Source organism: Takifugu flavidus, chromosome 22 (assembly GCF_003711565.1).
Source record: "Takifugu flavidus isolate HTHZ2018 chromosome 22, ASM371156v2, whole genome shotgun sequence".
Classification (NCBI taxonomy): Eukaryota; Metazoa; Chordata; class Actinopteri; order Tetraodontiformes; family Tetraodontidae; genus Takifugu; species Takifugu flavidus.
This window is the reverse complement of record NC_079541.1, coordinates 2709735-2737710: the sequence shown is the minus strand read 5'-3', so window position 1 is coordinate 2737710 and position 27976 is coordinate 2709735. Positions and strand designations below refer to the sequence as shown.

The 27976-nt window shown below is 47.9% G+C and overlaps 2 protein-coding genes across 3 annotated transcripts in view; one reads left to right on the top strand and one right to left on the bottom strand.

Annotated features, from left to right (window-relative positions):
* foxp2 (forkhead box P2) overlaps positions 1 to 13201 on the bottom strand; it is a 79592-nt gene extending 66391 nt beyond the window's left edge. Inside the window, 3 exon segments of the mRNA XM_057022506.1 lie at positions 5072 to 5135; positions 5729 to 5795; positions 12770 to 13201. The gene's annotated coding sequence lies outside the window, so the exon portion shown is untranslated.
* Positions 13202 to 15357: 2156 nt separating this feature from the next.
* ppp1r3aa (protein phosphatase 1, regulatory subunit 3Aa) lies at positions 15358 to 21072 on the top strand. Of its 2 annotated transcripts, XM_057022895.1 has the most exons (5): positions 15358 to 16204; positions 16410 to 16468; positions 16543 to 16622; positions 20402 to 20501; positions 20724 to 21072. In XM_057022895.1, the coding sequence occupies exons 1-5, from the start codon at positions 15459 to 15461 to the stop codon at positions 20729 to 20731; spliced, it is 993 nt and encodes a 330-aa protein (XP_056878875.1). In that variant the 5' UTR covers positions 15358 to 15458; the 3' UTR covers positions 20732 to 21072. The 2 variants fall into 2 exon arrangements, with proteins under 2 accessions (XP_056878875.1, XP_056878873.1); XM_057022893.1 differs by lacking the exons at positions 20402 to 20501; positions 20724 to 21072 and adding an exon at positions 17161 to 20159 and having other exon boundaries at positions 15366 to 16204.
* The last annotated feature ends 6904 nt before the right edge of the window (positions 21073 to 27976 follow it).

Genomic DNA, 27976 nt, shown 5'->3' with positions numbered 1-27976 from the left:
TTAGCAGCCGCGGCGACTAATCCCCAACGCCGCCAGGACTTTGAAGGGAAAACAGTTTGAGGACAGCAGAGGAAAAAGGAACACAAACATCACGTTTGAGCTCGACTTTCTTTATATAGAAATCTCATTAGCTCCCCTGTGAGAGTCCAGCAACAATAAGAGACAAGTGAAATAAATAGGCCTTTATTTACCTCTCAATGTGAGTAAAGGATCTTTATAGAGATATGTAAATATTTTAGTGACGGATGCAGCCCAACACGAGGTGTGAGGGCCAGTTTACTGTCAACATACTCAGCCATAATGCCCACAGAGGCAATAATGACCAAATATTGCTGCGTCAGCGTGTTGGTGTACGTACATGCACGCTGGGACGGTTTATGAGTTGGTAAAACACATAAATGTCTCATCACTTTGCCTCTCCTTGCCATTCTAGCAGGGCTGCCATTCTATATCTGCACATTCAGGCAGCAGAGGGGTGTCGTCCTGGCTCCTTATTGAATGATAGCTGGTAAACATTGTCATTCCGAAGAGGGACAGTATTAAAGCTCGATTCAGCCATTGAGGGGGAACAGCGTGCGGAAAGGGGCCAGAACAATAGCCCAATGGAGGACAGTATCACAAGGGTCCAATGTCTGCTGTGATGAATATGTGGAAGATTATAACCTATTCCGTCATTTCCATAATGTAAAATTCTCTTTCTTCTTTCGGGCCTGCTGCCTATTCACTAAATAAATGAGAAAACTATCACCCGCGCAGAAATATTCAACAAAAGGCGAAGAGTGGATGGCGGCTGAGTTTTGAATGACCCCCGTGCCTTTGATAAGGCGGGCGCTCTCTGGACACGCTGGGAGGCAGCGAAGTGAGCGGGACCTGGTCGGGTATTTGTCACGAGGCACAATGCAAATGTATTACTATGTTACCTATACCACTTTATGACACAGAATGGAGCCGTGGCGAGTACAAGGAGAGTCTTTTCCGACAGCAGGTAGAAACGTGAATAGGGTGTTCTATCAACCATTGAGACGTGTTAGCGCTCTAAACTGGGGGCTCAGCAAGTGGACGCTGGCTCTAAAGCCCCTCGGCAAAGGGAAAAAAATTAGCCCTGAAATTCAACTAATATGTGGAGTCGCCGAGAAGTCGCTCCCACACAAAAAAAGGGTTTGATATGCAGTGAAAAGAAGAATAGAGGTTAGAGGAGTTGAAATGACCTGGCTACCTTTGACTTTTCGGGGACTTTTCCGAGCAGTTTTGGTGCGAATTCCAGATGAAAAGCCGCGTCCTGTACCCTAACCCTCATCCCGCGTGTGCTCTCAGCTAACAAGATACGTAGCTACTAGACCCTAAAATCCATCTCTTGCTGTTCAAGAGTTTCTTTTAAAAAAACATTAAACCTCTGAAATTGCACAGACATACAGCCGGCGCCTCGGGACGCCCGGCACCTCGGCGGCCGTCCCCTTCCAGCGTGTGCGTCTGTTTGCGTGGGTGCACCATCTGCGCGACCGCCGCGCTTATTCCCGGGACATCTCCCAGCCCAGTTTATTTACTTTATCTGCAATATAATGCTCCGCTGAGCGTTAGCAACTTTCACACACAGGTTTCAACCGGCAAGGTGGGTGCACGTCTGAGCGTGGGTGTTTGCGATCAGCCAGGTGCAGAGAAGAGATGGACACCAGACGGGGGGCAGATTTAGACCACGGACAGTGGGCAGTATTGGATTTACTAAATAAAGGAGAGGTGGAATGGAAATGGGGCGAAACAAAAGTAGAGAAAGTCAGGAGAGAGACACAAGGTGTTCTCCCTGGGTGACGTGGAGCAGCTCTCGTTCAATAAACACAGGTGAGCAGCTCGACGGGCCAGGACGGCCGGGCTGACTGACAGCCGAGAGCACTCACCGACCGCCGGCTTTATGTTACATGACATGAGCAGTGCAACTCAAACTGACAAAGAGAAGCTGCCCGAGCCGCTCCGAGTGGAGACGGGAGAGGTGGTGGGATCCGGGCGAAGCGGCGCCCGTGCGCGAAGTTGCAAAGGCTAATTTGAAAGGAAATACACTTTCGGGCCGGACCGAGGCGACGGCGCTACCCTTCACAGGTGAGCGGGAGAAGGGAACACCTTTGTGCTTCACTTGGGTGGGAGAAAGTGAGGATCTGTTGGTGGTAATGGGGGATGGGGGGGGGTGAAATGTATGCTGTGTGCCGAGCGAATCTTTTCCACATGACGGGCCTCGGGCTGTTTTTGTCAACTGCACTCTTGAGCAGCGAGGAGTCAGGTAGTGTGACCACATGATTGCCCAAGAGGCACCGTGGTGAGGGAGGGGGGGGGGGGGGGGGCAGAAGGGGGGGGAGAGAGAGAGAGAGGAGGGAGAGAGAGGGAGAGGGATCAGGGGGCCGGGGACAAGACCGATGCAGCACGCATGATGAGGTGTAATCACAAACCCCATTCAGAGTGCAGTGGAGTTTGTCAACATACACACATTCACATTCCACTGTCTGTCAACTCCCTGACCCAAATCAAGCACCCAACACACACACACATACACACACACAGACACACACACAGTTCTCCAACCAGGTAGCAACAACTGTGCTGCCTGGGCTTGCGGTTTGTGGTGGGGAAGTCGGATTGTGAGCTCTTGTTGTTTTCACTGCCGCCTGTATCCCTTTTCAACCCGCGATCAAGTGATCGTTTGGAACAAAGGACTCGGCTCCCGGCCTTCCCAATAAAAGCCTTTTGGCAGCGGCTCGAAAACTCTGACAGCAATTTTACGAACGTCTCATCAAAGACGATAAACGCGTGTCCCTTTCGTAACAGAAATCTTTATGGAAGGTCGGAACCCCTCGTCAAGTCGAAACACAACACACGTTTATGCTTTTCTGAGTTACGGCTTTGCCAAAATCTCATTAAAATACAAAGTTACACACGAGCCCGCGCTCAAAACCTACTGATGCTGTTAAAAGGCGGTTCATAGAAGCCAATTTATGTGCACAGAATACAATAAATAGCCCTATTTAGCATGTTTGTTGCACCATTTGCACTAAAAATCAGGTGATTTGTGGCAGCTCGGTGCAGACTGACATACTGTAACCTGCCGACATAAATAGAGATCAGAGGGGTTAAGAGTGTGGGCCCAGTTCAGGCCGTAACCACAATATCCTATAAACACTGGACTGTGAAGGGCTAATATAAACTTGAGAACTATGTGTGCAGGCTGGAAAATGAGGCCGGGTGACAGTTTGGTGATAACACGATAGTTCAATCTGTCAAGACAATCAGAATTTAGACCCGGGGAGAAGAATGCGCCGCTGTGTGGGACCGATTCATTGGACACGATCACCTGCGAGCGAAGCCGCTTGTAATTCTTCCCACCTGAAACGGGGAGTTCAGGCCCGTGTCAGGCCGCTCTGATGTCACGCCCGCGTCCGCTTGGGTTTCACAATAATCTCCGGCTCTTGGAAAAATGCCACTGAGGCCGCACTCAAACCTTTTCTCCAATTAAACCGCTCGAATAAGAACAACACGGGGGAACTTCAGAGCCGCTCCTGTTGGTGGAAATGACGGCGACTGGATTTGGAATCAGAATCCGCGTTGAAGTTTGAATCAGTCACGGGCTCCACGTATTTTTCCACAAAGCTTTTTTGTTTTTACCCCATCTTATACAACAAAGGAAGGAGGCAAAAACGAGGCGCCTGGAAGGATCAATAGAGTCATTCAGCCTCTTTATCGTCTCCTTAAGGAATGATGGCAATACTCCTTCTAAGCCTCCTCATCACCCTGCTTCTCTCCATTCTCATGGCAACTGTGGATTCTGGACAAACACTCTCCACACAATCTCTTTTCTCTGCTCTCAGGGGCCTAATCTCCACATCTCCACGTCCGACACACGACACGTCTACGGAGAACCATCTGAAACGTCCATGGAGTTCAAAGACCGTTGGGCTCTCCACCCCATCTCCTCCGTCGCACCCAATAGTTGGAATCAGCGCTTTCGTTTGATATGAACTGAAGATCCGCGCGTGACGACTGACCACTTTAAGAATAAAGTACCCAACCTCATTAGCTCAAGATGCAAAGTTGGACACTTCTCAAACTTTTCTCCTGTCTATGTGCGAAGATCCTGGGGAACGAGCGTCAACGGAAGGAAGAGAGGGACGGACGGGAGAGCAAACCTTTGATGAGTAAGACTTTTTTTGTTAAGCGATGGGGCTTAACTTTAAAATATTCCGGGTGGCAGTGAATGGGGGATTGACCAGTGGCCCTGATCTCAACCACACACTGGGGCACTGGGGTTAATGGTGGATAAAGATTAGGAAAATAAAGAGGGGGTTGCTTCGCCTGATCTCCATCCACCCCCACCGTCCACCCTGCCGTGTTCACCTTCTCCACCAATTCCAGATCAGCGAGACAATGGAGGCTGCCAGTGGGGAAGGATCCCAGTCGCTTTGATTTCTCCTCCAACCCCCTCGACTGCTCTGAGTGCCCAGGGTAAAGACCCGTTTGCCCACTCGGGGACGACAGTTAGCGGGCTCAGAGAAACCATTTGAGGGTTGGAAACGGAGCGGTCTCTGATCTGAAATCAATTTCGAAACTGGAAATGCGAGCAGAGGACGGCTGGGCTTGAAGAGCTTCTCTAAGTCAAAGAGGAGTTTAATTGCCGGCGATTTTGTATAGGTCCACACTGGAAGTGTAGCTTGACACGTTGGGGCAATTTAACTTTTTTCCCCCGCCATGATCAGAAGGGCTTTTTATGGCCAGCAGATAGGCAGTAAGAGTTCATCTTTGAAGATGTAAGAGCGTACGAGACAAATTAAGAACTAATATTTAAATCTCTTTTAGGTAGGAGAGGAAATATGGACTCTGCTTCAATTCGGGAAGACGAGACCTCTGTCTTCGCAAATCAGCTGCGCTCATTTCTGCATCATATCCGTCACGTTGCGGCCAATTGTAAATAAGAGCCTGTTTACGTTCTTGGCTTTGACAGTGAGGAACAGCTGGCGTTTATGAGCGGCGCGGCTCGTTACGGGCGATGCGCTTATCTGTGCATGCGAGGACAGGAAAAAGTGCTTCCACTTACCCGTTCAGTTTATAGTGTGTGTTGTCTGCTTTTTCCTACGGGCACTGTGTGTGCATACTTCATCCTGACAAAAAAAAAAGGGGGGGGGATTGTGTTTAGACTGAAAACATGAGCATGGCTATGAACAAGGCAGTGTTATTGCCCTCTTGCTCCTAGTGGGTGAAATCAAACCGGCCACGCTGACTCCCCTCTGTCCACATTATTCCCTCATGTTGGGCTGCAAATCTCAATTGGCATGAAATAAATACAGAAAGCCCCGATGTCCACGCTGGCGCACATTTGTCCGCCACAAACGCATATCATAACTTCTAAGTTGGAGTAGATTGAAAATCCTTGGGGTGTGAAAACCAAAGAGGCACAACTGAGAGGTTGCCCAGTGGAGGGGGAATTCTATCAAGGTGGACAAGATGAAGATTTGTTACATTTGAGCAGGGGAACGGGGGCCCCTTGACCTCCACTCCAATCACCAAAAGGCAGCAGGGCCACCAAAGAGGAAAGTTACAGGTTGGTGTGTCAATAAAAACCTCTTGGCGTTATGAAAACAGTCAGATTTCGAAGATGAAAACTCGACTGTACGGACGCCACTGGCGCCAATTGACTGTCCAGGTGGAGGAATCGTTGACGGACGACACGAAGGGCCCGTGTTCAAACACTCACCCTTGGGGACAGAACTTGCTGCTGTTGTCTGTCACAGGTATGGAGAGAATCCAGCGATGTCAGCTGTCTGGAAAGAGAAGAAAACACACAAAGTGTCGCGTGAGTCCAAAGCTGGAAAAAACAAATTGTTTTGTTTGTTGCATCTGTGAATTGAGGGCCAGCAGGAAGACGTGTGGACAATCCCGCTTCTGTGCCTCTCATTGGAGTTAACAAGCGGTGCAACATGAAGCGTGCATGTGTTGATGCACTCATCTGCCGCCTTAGCGATTGCGCAATTGCTAAGGGTAGCATGGAGCGACCATGAGGTTTTAATGTTAATGGCAGGAGAGAACAAAAAACAGAACAATTGCTGCCATTTTTATTTGTCTTGACCAAACTTTGCAAACTTGAAGAGCAGATTAAGTACGCTCAGCGCTCTAGTTGGGAGTTTTAACCGCGATTTAGATATGAAAGGCCAGTTCTGCTCCCTCCCGCCCCATTATTTACCGGTGCATATACCTCCAGGCTGCGCACATGTCATATTTTATTCACTGAAAAAGCATTAGGATGTCTATTGGGCTGTATGACCTCCAATTCACGGGGATTTACAAATACCACACATAGCCAAATATAAACCCAGCCGATAAATTCTATCAACTTATAAATATGGCAAATGCATTCAAGTATTCATGAAGGCCTAAGAATGCTATAGGCTGGTATTTACATAAAGCACTCGTGCACTAAGTCAAGATAAACTATTTAAGACCCAGACTACAAATACCTCCACACAGCAGAAGAAGGAGTGTCCTGCCATGAAAGAGGACATTATGCTAACAAGTCAGATTACTGTACACAATAACTTTATCTTAAAAGTAAATACCATCCTTGCTGTTGAAATGGGAGGGGGGGGGGGACATTATGGAAAGTCACTGGCAATATTTCTGTGGGGACCAAATGCTCCTTATCAGCGTTCGTCGAGCAATTCAGGCCCGCCCGAAGAAAGATGAGTCTTCAAACTCATTCTATTCATGGTCAGACGTGTAATTACCCTCAGCTCACAGTCTAGACGGAACCGCTTTCACAGTATTTAAGACCCCCTATGCAACGAGCGGACGCCGGCTCCGACCACCGAGCCCCGCGCGTTTAAATCTGCCGGCAGATAAATTAGCAAAGAATGCAATAAAACAGACACAATGAGGGGAACTTTATCCTCCCTGCTGCTAAATGAGATTTCTTTGAAATGCAGATCAGTGGCTCTAGATTAGTGAATTTTAGCTGCTGTCAACATCATAACAAAATACAAATGCGATTGTTCGCCGCTGCCTTATCTCCTTGCTTCCATCTGTTGGCTGGTTATTTACTCCCCCTGATTTACTATGCAGATCTAAATAAGTCGCATCAAAAGGAGGGCTTACTGCACAATGCCTTCTTAAGCTTCTACATCAAGGTATTTGAAAAACCGGTAGTCACATGAAAAGGCTGCCCATCAAAGGCACATCTCTAATGAACTCTCCCCATATCAGAGGGGGCTTGTGGGGCCTGGCTTAAATGCCGTCTGTGTGGGGAGAGAGGAGCAGAACTACAAATCAGACCTACCACACCATGGCAGAGGAGAGGAAGGAGGGGAGGAGGTCGAACCAAGGAGGGGGAGACAAGAAAGGAGGAGTTATCCTCACTTATCAGATCAGATTAGCCCAGCGCAGGCAGAACTCTGAGGTCTTCCCATCCATCCTACCCTTACAGTAGGTCCAAGCTGGGGAGGGGACTTTTGAAAAACACTCAATTAGACCAGTACAGTACACTAGATCAGATTAGGCCTGGGGGGAAAAATGGAAACTTGGCATGCTATTTGACTACAAATAGAGTTTTAATCTTTGTCTTTCAATGTCAAACCCGTTTTTTTTTTTTTTAATTTATACATATAAATACGCATCTAAATGAAAAGCAAATCCAATCCACACCCATTCTCAGCAGGTCTGACGGCAGCTTTGGTGTTCTAAACAGAGCTTTTGCATTACGCTCCCACAATAACCTTCAATTTCATGGTGCATTTGTTGCATTCCGTGCACGGGATGGATTACAACTGACAATCTCAAGACTTACGGGGGAAAATAAACCTGCATGGAGAGATCATGATCTTATCCCCCCTGCGCCGCCATCATCGCCGCTATCGCCGGGCATTGCAGCGGCGTGTCTGCGTGAAGGGGAGACCCCCACCAACATGCACGCAGTTTACCAGCGGACAATTAGCCCCGGAGCAAAAGCAGACCCGGCAATGGCACATGTGGTTAAGAGGCGAGCGCTGCGGGAGACCACCAGATGATGAAGGGGACGAGGGGGAGAGTAGAGCACGCGGCTTAAGGGGGTGTGTGGAGGGAGGGCTGCTTGTGGCAGACGCGCGTGTGCCAGGTCTGGGCTACTGGGTGTTGTTCTCCATCATTCGCTTGTCTTTTATGGACTCGCCGAACAAAGACGGCTGAAGGGGGAGCAGCTCCCGTTCCCCAGCTCCAACCGAACGGGAAACGTAGGAGCCCGGTCAGATTTAGCCATAATGTGAAGGCATCCGACCCGACTTCTTGTTCCCTCCCCTCGCTCCGCCTGGAGCGCCTCTCTGCGGAGCTGCATGCCAACTGGGACCGGTGCCAGTCGCATTTGCAACCACGAGGGACCCCGGCCTTTTCGGCCTGCCTAATGAAACGACAAAACAACAGATTTGCATACACAGAAACAGGTGTTGTAACAGGTTTGACTCCCGTTGACCTAGGCGATGTCAAAGAGTGAAAAAGCAAAAAGGGGGGAGGTGGGGGAAGTTTATGACCAACAGCTGCACAGAGGTATTTAGGCTCTAATGGGCACTCGAGTTTGCACCATCTGCCCTGCTGCTCGCCAGAAGTGACGATCTAAATTAAAAACCACTCATCAAACGTCATAAAAATAAACCATTGTTTTGCTGCCTCCATATGTTGTGTGTATGTGTGTGTGTGTGTGTGGAGGGGAAGGGGGGGTACGGTAGCTGTGATCCAGGGAAAATCCAGTGAGCCGCACGGTAGCTTGTAATTACCCCTCGCACCGATCCGCTGTCTTCAGACCAGAGCCGTGCGTCATCCTGCACATTATCCAACTCCATCCTCGCCACAATACAGAGGAGCAAAGCTAACAGAGCCAGCGTGGTGAAAACACCGTCAGCGTTTAGAGGGGGATTAAGGGGTTGCTGTCCGAGAGTGCGAACCGGGTGTTAAAGGAGATAAAATATCTGTGCGCTGGACTCCCTTGTAACCAGAGAACTGCCGTCTCTGTCTTCCTGCGAACCTCATGAAACAAAATTAAAAACGATGCATTTCTGGAAATGTCAAACGTCTCCTCGCCGCACGATGATGACAATCACGTCCTGACCCAAAGGGCTCGACTGGAAGCATTCCTTTTGTCCTTTACTCAAAGACAGAGCCACTACTGCCACCACAAACCCCACTGCCCGCCAGCCAGCCCCCACCCCCCCTTTCATGTTTTCCCCCTCCTGTTTTTATTTAGAAGAGCGGGACAGAAGGAACAAACCTGAGACAGTCGTGACCCTGCGCCAGTGTTGGAACTTGGTCTAGAGCAACGCCGGCAGAAGGCTGCACCATATGCCCCCAGCCCCGAGCTGGATGCTCTTTCTGCAGCCTAATGTGCCTGTCAAAAACTATTACCATCTCCCCCCCCCATTTACACACACATTTTATTGCCCGCCATTTGAAATAAACATTCTTCCTGTTTTCTCTTATTGTCTCCCTGTTTTGAGAGGACTGGACATCCAGATACAGGATAACCTTTGTTTTTGGGAATCTGAACTCACCATCAATGGGATGTTTCAATGTGGTTATTATTCACATTCACGTTCATTAAATGTTCCAGCGTGAGAGAGGCTTGTGTTTGCTTAAAACGTGGCCACAATGGCCTCAACTTAGCTTCCGTTAGCCTCCGTCCTGTCTCGCATGACATTTCTCTGGTTGTGAGTGACAGGCTGAATGCGGTCTGAGCAACAGCGACCTTGCCTTTTATCACAAGTGACCCCGTGTCTTTAATTCAGGGCAAGACCCCGAAACCTGACACATTTTTTTTTCACACCACGTCATCCGACCGTGGCGCGAATAAAAGCCGTTGTATCTTGGCACCAGCAATTGTTGGGAAAGAAAAAAAGCCCAAAACAAGTTCTGTGGTCACATTTGGTGCACCGCTGCGATCTAAACGAGCACACAACTGCCTAAATAAACAGTGACAGGTCAGTCAGTGTTAAAGGCCAAGCTCAGAGCCAGCCCAGCAGGGGGTGCTGTTAACGACCATGTGGAGACCACGTTGTCAAAAGGCAAAAGGAAACGCCAAGAATCGTTGGGTTTTTTTTTTTGTACACAACTTTAAAATTAACATGGTGTTCGCAAACGAAACATTTGTTTTGTAACTCGGCGCGTCCCTCACGGCCACGCGAGCCAACAGCTACTTCGACGAGTCGGGTTGTCTATTCGTGCTTTGCGATGACGCAAGGTGTTCGCAAAACGATTTTGGCGAGCGGTATTCACCACCTGGCTGTTTTGACAAGAAATGATGCAGTTTGACTTCGCTGAAAACGTCACAAAAGCCCAAGGAGTGGATAAAACAAACGGGCGGATGGAGATTTTCCCTAATTTGTAAGGGTGGCCTGCGATCCGCTTCATAATCCTCCTGCCATGACCCCACCCTCCAAACCAGAGTCACAACATTTCTCACTCGAGGCGGCGTCGAGCCGGGCCTGAGAAGTTACCCAGAGCGGAACTAAAAAAGTCTGAGCTGTCTCAAGGCTCAACTTGGCCACACAAAACACTATTACCGTGATGTGGATAATTACAGTGCAAGAGGTGGGGGGGTGGGGGGTGGCCTCTTAAGCATGTAGCGCACGCTTTTATCAACAGGAGTCAATCTTTCCCAGTCTGACAGCTTGCAGCATGATTCCGGTAAACAAATACTTTTGCGCGGCACAAAAGTGCCTTTAAAGGCCAAAACTGTCAACACAAATTCCACTCTTACTGGGAGAAGGGGGGGGGGGGGGGCTGACATGGGAAGGAGAGGCTTGATCACTTCTGGTTGCTTTAACTTGCACGTCCGTTGTCATGGAAACGCTTCCACGAACTTAGCGTGGATTCGACCTGAACGTTCGGCGTTTAATTGCTTTTAATCTCAGCAGAACGAAGAGTATATGAAAACACGTGGGACAGGTGAACGGCAAGAAAGCCAGGCGCCCCCTATACGTTTCACCACCCCAAATATTTTAGTTTTGCTCACTTCTACCCCACATGCCGCCACACCTCAAGGGTTGAGGGAGCGGCGTGTTTCATTACCAAGGTGCTGGGGGATGGGAGGGGGGGTGCAGCTGGGTTCAAGAACTGATCTGAAAAAGTCAGCAAACGTTTTGAATCGGTGCAATGTGCGAAAAAAAAAAAAAAAAAAAAAAAGAAAAAAGGCCGACAGCCTGGACTTACCGTTGCACCGGTCGGCTGTCACAATCACAGAAACGTGTGCAAACTTTTCTCACGGCTTTCCCGACCATTCACCCCAGATAAACACCAAAACAGTAATCGGGCATCGACCGGCGTCCACGAGGCTGAAAGCCGACTCTTAATTTTGATGAGTGATTGAAATGTACGACAGGGTATACGCATTAATCCTGCGGAGGACATTCATTTTCCCATTACCATAATGTAGAGCGCGACCGCCAGATGATAAATGCGGCAATCAAAATGGATGCAGGGAGCGGGGAGAGTCGGGGCATTAAGGGCACGGCTCCCGACCACGTCAGCAGAAAGACGAGGCGGATTTGAGGAGGGAAAATCGCAAAAGCAACAAGTAAACAAAAGGAAAACATTTCAAACATCTGCCGGAGAAGTTCAACAAAGGTGCTTATTGTGCACTGTCGCTGACACGTTTCACGAGGGGCATTTACTGCCGCCTGGCCTTTGAAGAGCCAGAGCTGCTGAGTGAGGGGATGGTTGGGGGGTGGGGGGGGGGGGACCGGCCCACACCTGCATAACTGAGGAGGGAACACCTGTGCACCCCGCGGCTTCAGTAGGGAGGGTCGATCTGGCTAATCCAGGGGTGAAAGCTGATCAGAGCACAGGCCCGGAGAGTCGGTTTCCACCATATTTTGTTAGCCTTTGAAAAAAATTAGCTATTGATTTTGTTTGGGGGGGGGGGTAGCGTTTCTAAGAGTGACCTGGAGGAACAAAGATTGTTCGGCGCTTTTTAGTGTTTAGTTTCATTCGTGGGGGTTTGAGGATAATCGTTGCAAAAACTCCTCGAGCTGCCCCGTTTGTTTTTGGACATCAGCAAAAAAAAGATAATTAAAAAATAATAATAAATTGGAAGAAGCTGCACGGTAAGGTGTTGACAGTCATTGCTTAATTTAAGGGTCAAGCAGGACATTTAATTGTTTACCTAAATTTTTGCATTATTTATAAAAATTGTTGGCATGTGATAACAGTAGCTGAAATACAGCAGTAATTTTATGTAAGTTATGAGATTCAATTCTCATTAAAAGTTGAATTATACATGATTGATGTTCTGGTTTTATTGACCATTCAATCACGAATAAATCAAAGCAAAAGCGATATTTAAATAAAACGGATACATAATAAATTTAAAGAAACTCCCGAATTAAATAGAAGGATATTTTAAATAAGGCTAATAGGATTTAGTAAAACATAAATCGTCATTTAAAAGTTGTTTAAACACTAACGCAAACAGCTTTTCACGATGACGCAGATATTAAATGATTCGGTTTAAGGAATTAAATTAAGCTTCATGTTCCTGGCTGCTGTCAAGACGGGTCAAGGAGAAAAAGGTCGAACACCAGGTGAAACTAATTAAAAAACACAGCTCGGCAATAAAACAAAGGAATATTAATAAGAAAATAACTGCAAACGTGGAAACCGCGTTGTTTGGAGCCAACGCAGGAGCGGGACTAACTTATGTCTTAATTCAACTGCGGACAGCGTAGTTTTTAAAAAAAGAAAGAAGTCGCGAAGAAATAAGCTCACGGGCAGGAGAAAAACTTACCGCAGGGAAACTGTCGGGTATCTCTCTCTTTTTTTTATGGACCTCTTTTTCTGCCACGCCAGGTGAGAAGTCGCCGTCCTCTAAACAGCCGCGCAGGTCTTCACACGTGACCGTCCAACTTCACCATCGCGGAGGGAACCGGACAACAAGCCGCGGGAGTAAATAAAACAGCTCGAATATTCCTCCGCTGGGCACCGCTGTCCGACTCGCGCGGACACACATGCATGCATACACGCGCGGTCTCGTGCTGTCTCCTGCCGACGCCGCCGTTATTACTAATGCAACGCGGGCTGGAAAAGCGGTACACCGAGTCCTGTTTGAATGACGCGCAGCGGAGAAGACTCGGCTTGTTTTCTTTTTCCCCCCCACTCACGCATCAAGCTGTATCCCAGCAAGCAAGTATATTTGGGACTAGAAAACCCCCCGGGGGGAGGCACTTGCTTGGTGCGTGTGTGTGCGTCTGAGTGTGTGTGTGTGTGTGTGTGTGTGAGTGTGTTGTTATTTTGGGGGCGTGTGACGTCATCCGCACGGCGAACAAATGTTTTCCAAAAGTTTGTTTCATGCGGTTCCGACCACGCAGCCGTCGCCGGTGTTGCGGGGATGGAACCTGTGAACGTGCAGCCGCGTGATGGACGTTATCAGAAGGTCGCTTTACATGTGACAATAAATGGTCTGGATTAAAATCACGCACGACTTGGCCATTTTTTCCCCTGATTTCCCCGATATCCGTCCACCGAACACGTGTTAAGATGATGCTATGAGTTATTTTCTGTCTATTTTAGCCGATTTCTAACATTCTGTTGCATCGCCACCCCTGTTCACGTCTCGCACTTTTCATCAGTGCATTTTAATTTATAGATCTCGACCCTAATCAAGACTGTCCAAATATGGAACCTAAATTCAGTTGTTGTCAGAGATTCAACAATTATTTAAATGATTTAAACTTGTTTTTCAACAGATAGCAGATTTCTCTTGTGTCGTATTAGCTATAGTCGTATAATTGCGGATGTATTTGGACCAGCAGGTTTTTCCAATGTTGCTTTTATTTTTCCTTTAAACTGATGAAGCATTTGCGTTCAGCTAAAGAAAGGGTGGAGAGGTTAGGTTTTAAAATCTGAAGCCTTGCTCTCGTGATTTATTTTCTCACTTCAATATTGTATTTTCATGTTAAAATTCCTGAACTGACAATGGATGTGATTACACGTTTATTTTCAAGGCAATAAAAGAGAAATATGCGCAATTGTTGATGTGTCATATGCCATATTTTTTTCTTATAATTATTTCTTATAATCGTTTTTGTCAATGATATTATTTATGGCATTTCCTGCAGAAATTGTCACATTGCGTGTAAAATATCGTTAAAAACATTTTTAAACAAAAAACAAATTTCTTCTATTTCACGGTGTTTTTTTGTGGGAGTTGATATGAGAAACGTAGGAGGTGTTAATCACAAAACAGTTGTTCAGGTTGTTGTGATTCAGTCTATTTCAGAGACACTTCGACTGATAAAATCCAAAACATATATTATAAAGAGGAAAAACAAGTATTAAGAAGTTGTGGAGCGCTGCTACCACCTACTGGCCAATTTATTTATTTTCTTTTTTTTCCCCCAAAAATAAAATAACGTAAACACCAATAGTGCAACTTTACACTTCAATATTTCGCGAATGATTATGAACACAATCTGCACATGCGGGCGTTATAATAAGGGAAGAAGTTTATTCCGTTGCCTCAGCTGACTGTTGGACTGTGGTCATATGGTGCCATCTGTTGACGTAGATTCGATATTCACGTTGCCTTAAATCGGATATTAGATCGGAAGTTGACATTATTCGGCTCCCGTTATCACAGCACTAAACCGATTAAAACTCCAAGCCTGGATACAGTAATTAAAGCTGACAGGAGTTTATAACCTTGTGTTCAAAGTTGCGCATGAAGATTCTGCGAATGTACTTCTGTGTTTGGTGTATTTGTGTGACGTTTTAGAGGATTTTTAAGAAGCAGGAAACCCCATAAACAACATCCGGAGAACGAAATCCTGGTCTGCATCTCTTGCATTAACCTGAATCACCGATTTTTAAAATGGTACAAACAAGCACACTGAGTTATAGATTTTATTTTTAATTGAAAGTATGACCAGAAGATGGCGGTAGCCGAAAAGCAGAAGTTTATTCTGAAACAGGAGGGCACCTTTGTGTGTATGCCTACAGAAGCCTATCCAAGCAATTTATCGTGCTAAATTTGAATTAAAAAGGGGAAACATGTATGCAGACTTTATCTTTTTAATCAACCAAACATTTTTATAGGTAAAAGTGAAAGGCACATAAGATCTGTGTAAAACCTGTTGAATAGCTGCTAATATCATAGAATAATGAAACATTTGTCTACAATATTGATTTAATATGTAAAATAGAAAATATTGATTTGTGATTAACATAAATGCAGCAAACAGGTTGTGTGGGGGCTGCTGGGAGGATAAATAGCCTGTCCCAGTCTAGTTTTATGTGTCCTATTAATAGTCTTGGCTCACACTTGTAACGTTAGGCTGTAACCAAACTCCATCTGTCAAGTCACGTCCTCTCCCTGCTTGCGGACCTACAGTATCGCTGCAGCCAGGCTTGGGGCACTCTGTCTTGGCCAGACAGACGGCAGGACGGGCAGACGTCTGCCTCTCAGACTGTTGTGCGTCATGGAGGCTCTGTGCATCCAACCCTGGGAGAAAGATGGGGCGATCATGGAGAAGGACCTGGAAGAGCAGGCAGTGGAGGCCTTGTCTCCAGTAGACTCTGCCACCGATGAGGACGAGGACGAGGACGAGGAGCCGGAGCCTCCGCCAGTCCCTCGGAGGAAGGTTTCGTTCGCCGACGCCTTTGGCCTCAACCTGGTATCAGTGAAGGAGTTTGACAATGCCGACAGCACCGAAGCCTATGAGAACCCCCCTGCAGGAAGAGAGCTGTCCCAGTCTCTGGAGGAGTTCTCCATGTCCTGTCTGTTCACGCTTCCCTCCTCTCGAGAGGAGCTCGACCAGAAGCTCAGGGAGCAGACGGTGGAGCTGGAAAGCATCCAGCTCCTTCCGGGGACCACCACCGTCCGTGGAAACATCAGGGTGGTCAACCTGTGTTACACCAAGTTCGTTCATGTCCGGATGAGCCTGGATCGCTGGGTCACCCACTTTGACCTGTTAGCGAATTACGTGCCCGGTTCCAGTGACTTGACGACAGACAGGTTTGCCTTCACGTACACCCTGGTTCCTCCGCTGGAGGCAGAGGGGACCAGACTGGAGCTCTGCTTGCGCTATGAAACACCGCTGGGCACCTTCTGGGCCAACAACAAGGGAATGAACTACGTGCTGTTCTTCTCCAAAAAGGCACCAGTCAATGGACCTCAGGTGCAAGAAGAGGGCAAGAGCAAGAGAAGCTGCCTCAGAGCCAGCCGGTGAGAGAGAGACTCATATCAATCAGTGCAGTTTAATGGTTCAGTTAAAAAAAACAGCTTATTACTCTAAATGAGGGTGGGGGGAACTTGTAAAATGAGATCCACAGTTTGATTTGTAAAGCATTTGGTGTTAGGAGGGAATCTGGGTGTTGTTTCTGTACGGAACCCTCTGCCTGCTTATGTAACATCTCATTATAAACCACAGGAGGCCGAGTGCAGAAGGAAAGGCCGCCGAGCCCAGTAAAACACCAACAGGTTTCGTAGGTGCGTATAGAGATACGTGCACCAGCAGGCGCCTGCTTTTGGGTGACCGTCTTGCTTGTTTTTATCTTTTTTAGAGGTAGCACGGAAAGCAGAGAAGGACCGAGAGGCGGCCGAGAAAGCGAAGCTGCAGTTCTTGTCATACCAGAAATCTTTGGTGAGGCTTCTTCATTTTTGGAGAAAAGTCAACAGAAATTAACACTGGATATACGCTCGGAGATTGTGTGACTGCATTGGTACCATAGCTTATAGCTTGGATGTCTTGGCTAAGCACCTGCTAAACCGCTCGCTGAGTCAGCTAACCTGTTTTTACCGAGCATAGTCAACAAATAAACGTGCATGATGACGATACAAACAAGCACCTCTGCACACTGTGAGCTTGCAATTAGCGCTGCCATATCATTTACATAACGTTCCTTAAATGCGTAATAAATGGGATACTGTGTTTTTTATGTTGTTGAAAACTCTGATAGAAGATATAATGATGCAAATTCAACAAGGTGACTTGTAGATGAAGTTATTAGATATAAAATAGGGGTTTAAAGTAGTAGTAAAACGTCCAAAGAGTCCATTAAATATCGAAGTGCTTCGCAGTTCTTTCAAGGAGGTACTGACCTTAGCGACAAATAAACGCTTTGCTGGTATTTCAGGCATTGACGCTTGGCCTGACCTTTGACCTTTGACCTGTTTAACAGGTGGAGAGTGTAAAAAGCCGACGCAGAGAAACCCGCTTGGCCTGCGTGCAGGATTTCATGTCTCAACAAAGGCACCATTTCCCAAAGGTCCAATCGCAGGAAGTTGATCGGCCACTGCCGAATATGTGGAACGGCCCTGGCGGCCTTCTTGACAAAGGCCAGACGAGTCCGCGGGTGCTCACGTACCACGAGATTCCTCTGCTCACTCTGGACTGGAATAGTGCCAAAACCTGCACGTGGGGGAGCGCGCAAGCAGATGACCTCTGTAATGGAAGAGCAAATACCTCAGTGGAGGCATCTGCATACAGTAGAGGCGGGACGCCTTGTCGTGATACACGTGGAAACCTCCCAAACGTTAAAGGCGAATCTTCTGACATCAAAGCCTCGGTTTGCGACGTTTGGCAGGCGTTTCTGAATGGGTCCAGCTGTGGTGAGCATTCTGGGGTGTTAGAGTCAGAATGGCTGCAGACAGCCACATCGTTGTCCCCCTTAAACAATCCCAAAACAGCCAGCAAGCATTCTTGTCAGCTGCCTGGCCTTGTCTTAAACCCCCAGCCAGAAGGAGCTTGTGTCAGCAGCCCCGGAGATGACAGGTCAGAGACAAAGTTCCAAACAGATACTTGGCAGGAATTTGGTCTCAAAGGGGCAAAGCATGTGTCCAAAGGTCCTGCTGACAGATCAGATGAGAGTCAGAAGATCATGCACGAGCAAGCGGGAGGAGGAAGAATAGAAAGAATGGGTGAAGAGTCTTGTACGCCACTAACAGCTGACTTAGAACCCAGCTCAGGGGGCTCAGAGTCAACAGAAATGCCAGAGACGCTGGAGTCCAAGACAACCAGCATCATTGACAAGATCTCAAGAAAGAATGAAAGTCTTTTTTCAAGGCCCATGGTGTCCAGGACAGATGAAATCTGTCCAATCAGAGCCGACAGTTTGCAACGGACCCAAGTTATAGCAAGTACAGTTAAATCAGAGGGATCTACAAATGAAAGTGCAGTGACAGGTGCAGCGGTGGAGATGGATGATGGTCCCAGCCAAGAACAAGGGAGTCTGACTGGTGAAGGGTTGGAAATAATCCAGCAAAGTGATGAAAGACAGCAGCATGGTGGAGAAGCTTTACAACTCCACAGAGGAGGCCGCAACATGTTACCAGAAGCAACCCAGAAAGAGGAAGAGGACTCACAAACTGGCACAGAAGGACGATGTCCAACTTCTGATGGAACAACCAAGGACCAACAAGAGGTCAACCCGGTAACGCAAGAAAGACGAACTGTGGTATCACAGGAAAGGCACAAGGTCCCTCAAGATGATGGTGAGACAATCGGACTTTTACCCAACCTGAATACTGCAGATGTGGAGGGAAGAAGATGGCTGCTTTCCCAGGACAACATGGAATCTCAGGAGGACATGAGCAACAATACCATCCCAAAAGAGACTTATACTCTTAGACAACCTGAGACATCTGGAAGGATGGAGGATGGTGTGAATCTGAGGGCGACAATCACGGAGCTGAAAATAGAAGAGCAGGAGGAGCTAAGGGGTAAGGCAGGGGTCCCTCAGGGTGAAGACGAGGACAGATTGACTCAACTGGAAGAAGGAGAGCTGTCAGCAGAAGCTGTGAGCACCTCAAGTGCCGAGTATAAAGGAACAAAAGACACGGTTGCACTAAATGTGACGGAGTCAGAATTGAAAAAAGCGGTCATAGAAAAGTTTGGGGAAGATCTGTTCTGGGCCATTTGGGAAGAGGTGTTCAAGACCTCTAGGAAGGACCTCAGTGTTGATGGGAAGGTGGACGACCTGGACAATCTGCCCACGGCAACACAAGCAGTTCTCCGGAAAGGGTTGAGTTCAGGTGTGTTTTCCCTGACTGAACTGCACCCACTTCCCAGCTGGCACCTGGAGCGGCCCCTCCCTCAGGAAATCACCTCCACACAACAAATCTACCCGCCTGCAGAACCGCAGACGAGCTTAGGTCTGAGCGCTCTTCTCTGTGGAGGCCTCGTGCTGACAGCGGCGGAGAATGGACGATCACCGACGGACTCGTCCGAAAGAGCGACTAGCAGACAGGAAAGTCGCCCCCAAGTAAGGGAAGAACAGGAAGTTGCGTTTAGGGACAGTTTTAGTCCGACGGAGCCACTACCTTCTGAAAAATTGAAGCAGCCAGATAGTCTGACGTGGTGGAGCGTCTTCTACCTCCTCAGTCACGTCACCAGACTCTCGGTCTTCTCAGGCTTTGCCGTCGGGTTGTTTTTCTATTTCTTCCTGTGTGATTTCCCAGCATTCTTTGCGCTCTACATGTTTTCACTTTGCTGCTGGTTTTACAAGTGGAAGAGAGGGGAAACGGCAAACACCGAAGAGATGCTGGGGTGGCCTGATCCATGTGTCAAGACAGGAGAAATGCTTTGAAACAAGACTTTTGTGTCACTCTAGTTTTAATGAAAAATAAATCAAAGGCTAATCAACCATAATTTCATCTGTACCATAAATGCTACGTGTAGGAGAAATGTCTTTGGTTTTAGTTTATATTTTATATTTTGTTGTCTTTTTCCTATTGTTTAGCTCTAACAGGAATTTGCACCGTGATTCATAACATGATCGGGTTTTTGACAGTTTTGGAACAGCTTCTAACCTCATAGAATCAACTATTCTAACTAGGCTAGCTTAAACACTGGGAGTGTATCGGAAGCTAGGCTAAAGTCTTCCCATAAGACTTTTTAAGATCTCGACACGCTTTGTGGTCACATTCTGGAACACATTAGTACAGGCTAGCGAAATACTGTATTTGCTGTGTATTCTGAGACAGCGTGAACAATACTCCGTATGCTGTGTGTATATTTGCTGTGTTTTACGGGCCCAACGTCACTTTGCATCGCATTGAACGGAACAAAGTCAGTCATGTATCTGCGTGACTCATGCGGATGAAAGGGTGCGGCTGATCATGTGACGATTTGATGTGAGAGGTTTTGAAGCAGCGAGCAAAAATAAACTTCTGAAACTGCTTCCGTCTCGCCGTCGAACATTTGTTGTTGTGAATTACAAATGTTTTGCATCTGATTTAGGGGTGAATGCTGCTCCAGGAATACGGAGTGGGCGGATGTACGGTGCTTCTTGATATATTCATATGTGTCCCCTGGGTTTCTCAGCTCATCTGTCTGTCTGCAGCATGTCTGCATCTCCATTTACTGATGTGAAAACCAGTCCTGGCTGACTGTTTATTATAAAGCTTATGTTGTTTTCATAGCACGACAGCACTATAGAGACGTTCACTTCGGCAGGGAAGTCTCACAATGTAAGCAATAAAGCGGAAGGAGTGAAGCTGAAGTCACCTGATCCTGCCCGAGGTATGCTGACCTTTTGTAAACTGGCTCCATTTCCATGCTGGCACCTTTAACAAAGTGGCCAAAAGCCAGTATTTTTGGCATGGGAGGCCACCCTTCACCGTGTTCTGTGCTGAGGAGGCGCACTAATGTATTTTAGGGACACTCTGTGCTTATTTTCCTGCAAAACTTTGCAGTCATTTTTTAAAATGAGGAACAGCTATGATATAATTCTGCTAATCTCAGGTTGTTGAGACCAGGCTCCGCACCTTGTGATGCGAGTGATTGAAGAAACAAGAGCCAAGCATCCCACGCAGAGGTGCTTCTTGTTCCCGTCTCCCCTTACGGGTCGCTGTGGCTACGTGAGTATGTGAAGACAGAGAGGCAGCAAACTATAATAAGGACTGCAGCGTCATGTGAGAGGGTGCTCTGCCATCAGAGCTTTAGCAGAATAAGTTATTGCTTTGGCCTTTTGTCAGGTGGGGGTGGGACAAAGAGAAATTAGAGACAACAGTAATTCCTTTTAGTTGTAATTAACTGCTGTGAAACCAACGATAAAATAGACTCACTGCACTTGAGTGAGTTTGCAAAACTGTTTTGGACCATTTACTATTGTGTATACGTGTTTATATGGAGTTTTCCACCATTAGAATTTATTTCATACAACTATAACTCGCCTTTTCCCCTTCTGAAAAAATATGATTTAAGGCCAAAATTCTGTTTTTGACCAAAAATGTGTCGGAAGAAAGTGAGGAGTAGCAACATTAACGTGTAATGGCGAGTTCCGACCGGTAGGTGGCGACGCGGCACCGCTTTTTAAAGAATCCTCCGAAATTGGTCCAAACTAAAGGTTTTAACATTTGAAATAGCACAAGCAACGTGCCATCACCTCACGCACGCATTTTCTCCCAATCTGCTTAACCCCAAACACAGAAACATGACCGCCGCTACACTCCCCCTATCTCTCCCCTTGTAGCTAAAAATCACGGTGCAGTGATGTGCACAGACAGGGGGGACAAGAGGGTGCATGAGGACATGTTACATGAGTGCATGTGAGAGCAAAACAAAATAAAAAAATAAATGTAGGCAGAGCTGTGCTGTAGACCCTCAGGGCAACAGAAGCATTCTGCTGACAGATTGGAGACCTGACAGTCTGCATCGTCCACACTCCGCATGTCCACCACTTTTTTACTCGCCCACGTCCCGACCGTCGCTTCACAACCCCCCCTCGACCTTTAACCTTACCTACCCTCGGCGACTCGACAGCCCCAGATGTCTGCCGGCTCTCTTGTCGCCGTGGCAGCCGGGCTTTTTCCGCGATGTCACTTGACATTTGGAAGCCGTTTGTGTGGCTTGTTGTGTGCAGGACGTCCTCATTCAGCAATTGCAGTGTAGTGAGCACTCGAGGACTCGTATCAGACAGAGACGTGTCCTTTTTAACACTAAACCATGAGACAGGGCTGATTAACCGAGTCTGTATATCAGTCTGCCCACAATCATTAAAGGCAACTATGTTTAAAGCAAAAAATCCCCTCAAATGACACATTTTTTTGGAGCTAGCATGGGTGCTAGCATGCGTGCTAGCATGTGTTTGTCATGTTTCATGTTCTAATGCTTTGAAGTCGCTCATTACCGCGTCCATGTTTCTCTTGCATTTTCAGCTGTGGCATTACGAGATGACAGAGCTGTTTGTCATCCTCGTCGCTGCCGGCCGGGTCCATTTCATCACGTCGAGGAGGTGTGAGGAGAGAAAGACGAGGAAGAGGAGGAGGAGGAGGAAGAGGAGGTATGGATAATGCAGTGATGAGGAAAGCTGCGTCGCGTGAAGGTTCTGTCAGCTGCGGTCTCGGAGGAGGAAGCAAACCCCTGCGCCGTCCGGCAAGTCAGCCGGCTAATACAAGGAGGCATGCTATTCCTGAGAAAATGTCCCTTTGGTGTCCAATTTGGACCGCGGCGCTGAAAGGCAAGCATTTGTTCTCTGCAAATAAGTGTCCCGGCATCATGTTTTAAATCATAAATAACTTTAAATGGATCAGGGATAAGACAAACTAAACTCTAGCGACTAAATGGCCACAAACTGTTAGCAGACACACGTCGGTGAAACTCAAGGTGTCGGAAATCGGAGCCACTTCCTGTTTCCAGCACAAGAGGTTCAGTAGAGAAAGTGTTTTCCAGGTGTTTGATGTTCCATGTATGCCGCATGCATTCATCCTGCGCCCCATAGTGATGTCATCACGGGGTAAGGTGCAGCACCAGTGGGGGGCATTTTAGCATGTACCCACTCACTCTACCTGTCTTTCATGTGGAGGGAAAGGTCATACCCTGAACAGCTTCTTCCTGTTTCCAATAGCTTTTTTCAACAGTGCTTTTTCCCTTTCCCTTACATACCACCCCCACCCGTACCCCCAGGCTGCGTTCCATACAAATGGAGCACTGTTGTGAATTCCAAATTGCGCTTGTGCTTCCACAAACAGCAGTCGTGTCTCTTTGCTCTCGCTGGCAGCCACTTCCTCCCATTCCTGCGTGCTGAGCCCACTTCCCCTCGTCCCGCCTCTCACCTCGGCTGCCCTCGTCACCCCCACCCCCCCCCCCCCACCACCACCACCACCACACCACCACCATCTCCCTCTCCTTCCGTTATAAAGCTCCGCCGTAATCCTGTTGACTTGCGACGCTCAACCTACTGTAAGCGCCCCTGGAGATGCACGCACAGGCTAACGGCGCGTCATTGATGAGAATAAAACACCGATGGGCACAGGGGATTTGAGGGGGATTACGAGGAGGGGGGGGGGGGGGGGACATGAGCGTGATGGAGGGATGTAACGACAGAAATAATTTATGAGGAGCTGCAGGAAATGTGGTAAAGAATAGACGGGAACAGGCGGGAGGAGAGGAAGTTCATTTATAGCTGAATCGAGAGGACGAGAATGATAATAAATGGGATTTGCAAAATGAGAAGGATGGACGAGGACAGGTGAGACACAACAGGAAGAGACATGTCTCTTTATTGGCTCTGAGTTGTTGGAAACATCCAAGACATTTACCCCCCCCACCCAGATTTAAGGTTTCTTCCTGTTCCCGGCCTCTGTCGCTTGCTCAGCTCTGATACTTGACAGGAACAGAAGTCATATCATCAAGTTGAAGTGGATTGAACCCCCCCACATCTCAGTCTTTTTCAGAAATGTGTAACAGTTCTCTTTCTCACCCCCATCCCGCCATCGCCCATCTCTCCGCTAACAAGGAGCGTAAAGGCGGACAGATGCGTTGTGGCTCAGCAGCTTCCAGGCCTGGGAAATGTGAGAGGAAAACGGGGAGAGAAAGGCCGGAATGGATGTAGAATTAAGTAAGGGGGGGGGGGGGCAGCTTCATTCAACTGCTTTTTACAGCGATTGATTTTAGTTTGAGTGGCAGGCCAGAGGAAACAGCACCTCAGCCTGCTGCTGTCAGCTTATGCGAATAACTGCCCCCCCCTTCTCTGACATCCCTGCCTTTTCTTTTCCCCTGTCCACGCAAATGCCCCTCCCCGGTGGAGACGTGCACGGCTGAGCTCCACCGCCGTCTCCCAGCGTTCACGCCGAGCTTGAGCTCCCCGTGACCTTTGGTGAACTCTTTCTCCCGTCTTATCGGGCGTCCAGTGAGGGTTGGAGCATCTTAATGAGGAGGATCGCCCTTGGAAGGCAGAGAGCTGTATTAAAAATAGCAGGGGGGCAACAACAAAAACGTACTGTAAAGAAAGTGAAGGATGTGAAAGTGGCCCAGCCCCTCATCACTCAGAGAAGCATCACAGCTGCTCGGCGTTGGCGGCTGCCTGTGCACCTTGTCGGCAGGCAGAGCAAAAGGGGGCGGAGAGCGAAAGCGGCTTACAGCGGGACTGCTGTGTTGCCATGGCAACTGTCTTTGCATTGAATCGATAGAAAGGAGATTTCTTGGGTTTGGTACACTTTTCCCCCTCTCTTTCCTCCTGCCGGCTTTAAAAGCTTTTGTGCATCCACGGCGTGTAAAACCGTTCCGTCAAGTGCGCTCGAGGACGTAAAACTACCGAAATACCGCGGGTGCGGACAAATTTGGGAGGCTTGGAGAGTCAAATCTCACCGTCACCAGATTTCCACCTGCAGGCAGAGGAAAAATTGGGTTAAATCACGTATGCTGCAAATGTGCTCGAGGTTTTCTCGTAATGGAAATGGAGGTTGCGACTCTTGACAACTCGTTGGGTTGCCTGAGGTTAGTGAGGTCACCTCTCGAAACCTCAACGAGGCATCGGCCTTCTTTTCCATTTTATTCCTATTTCTGATGTCGTGGTTATGATTAAAGCACGAGGCTTTGATCAAACGTGCCTTTGGAGCAAAGGCAAATATCAGACAGAGAAAATTTCGGTATCATAAAGTGTCGCTGGACTGGACAGAAAGAACGCCGCCGGGTGCAGTACGACGGTGATTATCCGCAGCGGACGCTTGATCGCTGGGAATGAGCATGCGTTAAGTGCCAATGCAAGATGTGAGGCAAACGCTCCAGAGTACCTCATGATTAGCGCAGCAGGCTCTGCGAAGCCCTCGCCATGGCAACAGATTAGTTTTGCAGGAAAACGCGTTGTACCTTTGCTTGTTTTCGTAAAAGTGCTACGTAATGACGGCCACGTGAAGAGCACAGTGACAGTTTTAGTCCAATTATGCTCAGGAGTATGTTTTAGTTCCCCGCGAGCGCGGAAAAATTGCTAACACCTGGCATTTTTAACGTCTGGAACTTTTCGGAAATTGGATCGTTGACGAAAAAAAAAATCACAGAGTGAGACAGGACACTTAGGGTAAACAGAGTTCATACAGTTATTTAAAAAAGGAAAAAAAAACTTCCGGAAATTCGAAATGCACGCCGCATCGGCCAGGGCCCAGCAGCGGTTTCTCTCAGCACCATAAATCCCCTGATGGTGAGCTTATGAAGTCCAGTGTATCGAATTTCCGCCACAGCTTCCGCGGCTTCAAAACCAAAGAGGATCCTAGTTTTAAATAAAGACCCCAAACCCAGATAGATTGCTGGCATTAAATAATCATCCGAACACCTCAAGTCATCTGAGGACACCACTTCCCGGGTTGCTGCTATTGGTCGGAGAAGACAAAATTTAGCATCAAGGTGAGGACATTGATGTCGCTAATCCCACCTTTGAGCACGTGCAACGGGGTACTTTCCATCCACGTCGGTGGGTTCAGCTCAGTTCAGCACACCAGCCAGTGTGATAGTGGTAAGCTGCTGGCGTGACGAGCGGCTGAGCGCGTGAATACATGAGGACGTGGTCACACTGTGGTAGAGACACTTATGGAACACTCGCTTATCTCCAAGATTAGCAAGAAACAGTGTATTTTTTGTAATGTGCGCTCTTATGAAATCTGCCTTCCTCCCTGCTTCCTTTGTCGTCTCTCTCTCTGCCCTCATTTTGGGGATGGGGAGGCGGGGATTCCATTTCAACCAACGAGCCTCTGCACCGCTCGAGGGAGAGAGAGAGAGTGAGGGCTTCTTCCACGTACCAGGCAACGCCAGAATGTGGCGAGCACTCAGCCAATGGCAGCTCAAGGAGGAGAAACTGTGCTGAGGGGTTTCCACGAATACTCGCAACCTTCCGTACACCAACAGTACCCCCCTCCCCCCCTCCCCTTCCTTCCTTTGAAATGAAAGTCAGATGGCTAATAAACATGGCCGAACGCTCGGCGCATCTGTAATTGGTCCGTTTCTGAGGATTCACCCACACGGGCAGCAGATGCAAGACAAAAATACACACATGGATACACACAGGCACGTTCAGGGGGGCAAATCAAACGCTCCACTTTGATGTGTATTTTTCATGTATATATGTTTATATATATATATATGTGATTAAGTGCGCAAAATTAGAGTCAATCCCATGATTTTCACATTAGAACATTTCAGAAACAATTAGCAGCGCTGTCGACTGCACGTACAGTGCACGTCTACTCACTTGTGCTGTATCACCACAGAGCAGCCGGGAGCTCTCCTGGACCCCCGCCACCCCCTACATCTGCAGCTGCCCTCCGTGCCAAGTATCAACCTGATTTACTGCTCTCCGTGTTTTTGCGCAATTACTCGCCAGCTTAGCTCCATTGGACATTATGTTCTGCGTATCAGACAGTGCGTCCCGTAGCCGCGCTGTCACTTTCCGCGGTGAGGGCGGAGGACGATATTTCAGACTGTTTGGAGTCACCAGAAGCGCATCAGATCCGTCCAATCAGGGCTACTGCAGTCAAAGAATAGCAGAATCCCATTAGCATCACTCTGCTATGGCTCTAGCCCTTCCATATACCTACACGGAGACGCAGTTTACAACACTATAAAGAAATTGGTAGCTTGGTAGCTTGTTAGCATTTAAAATGCTGGTTGACTTTAGCTGGTCAGTTTGCGTTGTTGACACCTCTTTGGGCACCTTCAGGTGCCGGAACGTAACAGGTGGGGAGAGCGTCCGGCATTAGATGCAACGCGAGCAGGCGAGCACACAATGGGTTTGAGTTTTGGCGAGTGAGGACGTTTGATGTGAGTCGCGGGCAGGGGGTCGGCCCGGCTGCTGCGAGAAGCAGCACACTTAGATCATTAATCAGACTCGACGGCACAGCGGGCAGAAGGCGAGCCAGGGGAGGGTCCTAATGCATGCAAATGTATACTTGTTTTGGGGGCAGGTTGAGTCAAGGACAGAACCGAGCCGGCAACGGGAAGAGAGAGAGCACCTATTCATTCGACTGTAGTCCAATTGCAGCTGAGGCATGAATGTAGTCTAAACCAACGTGACAGTGGAGGGAAGGTAAAACGGGAACAACCGTGCCAGAGGATGTCCCTCGCTGCGATATGGAATCACAGAGCACATCAGCAGCTACATCAACTCTTTTTAGGTGACTGGATTTGTAATATAAGCTCCTTGTGTGTAGATATCCTTGAACATATGGCAAATGTATGATTGGCTGTCGTCTGAGGGCACGGTTTAGTATTCAGCCCTTCCATGTTCAGCTCATTGCCGGAGCCTCATTCGGTGCTGAGATTGTAACCTTGGTGGAGATAACCTTCCGCAACTTTTTCGGAGGAATCTTACACTTAAGGGGCTTAGGAGTACGAACTGAAAGAGAGAAAGAGAGATCACTAGCAGGGGTTGTCAGGTTCATTTAGAGTGAAAGAGATATAAAAGTAGGTCTCTCTGTTTTGGAGGAAGCAAGCTAGGTTCCATGAGCCGGAGCCTTAGTGGATTGATGGCTTAGCATATCCTTTATGATGAAGCTGCTTTATTTGTTGTGTATTATATTGCACACTAAATCTGACCTCTTTACTAATCCAACCCTGCAGGCAGTGGGCCGCCACTGGACTGCACCTGTGGACCAGACTCAGTCAAGGACACAGAGCGTTGCGAGGCCCGACGAGGTTGTCATTGCAGAAGGTTCGCTAAGCAAGTAAAACGGCTGTGGTTAGCAATTTAGCTGATTTCACACATTTCACAGTCATGGAACAGCCAA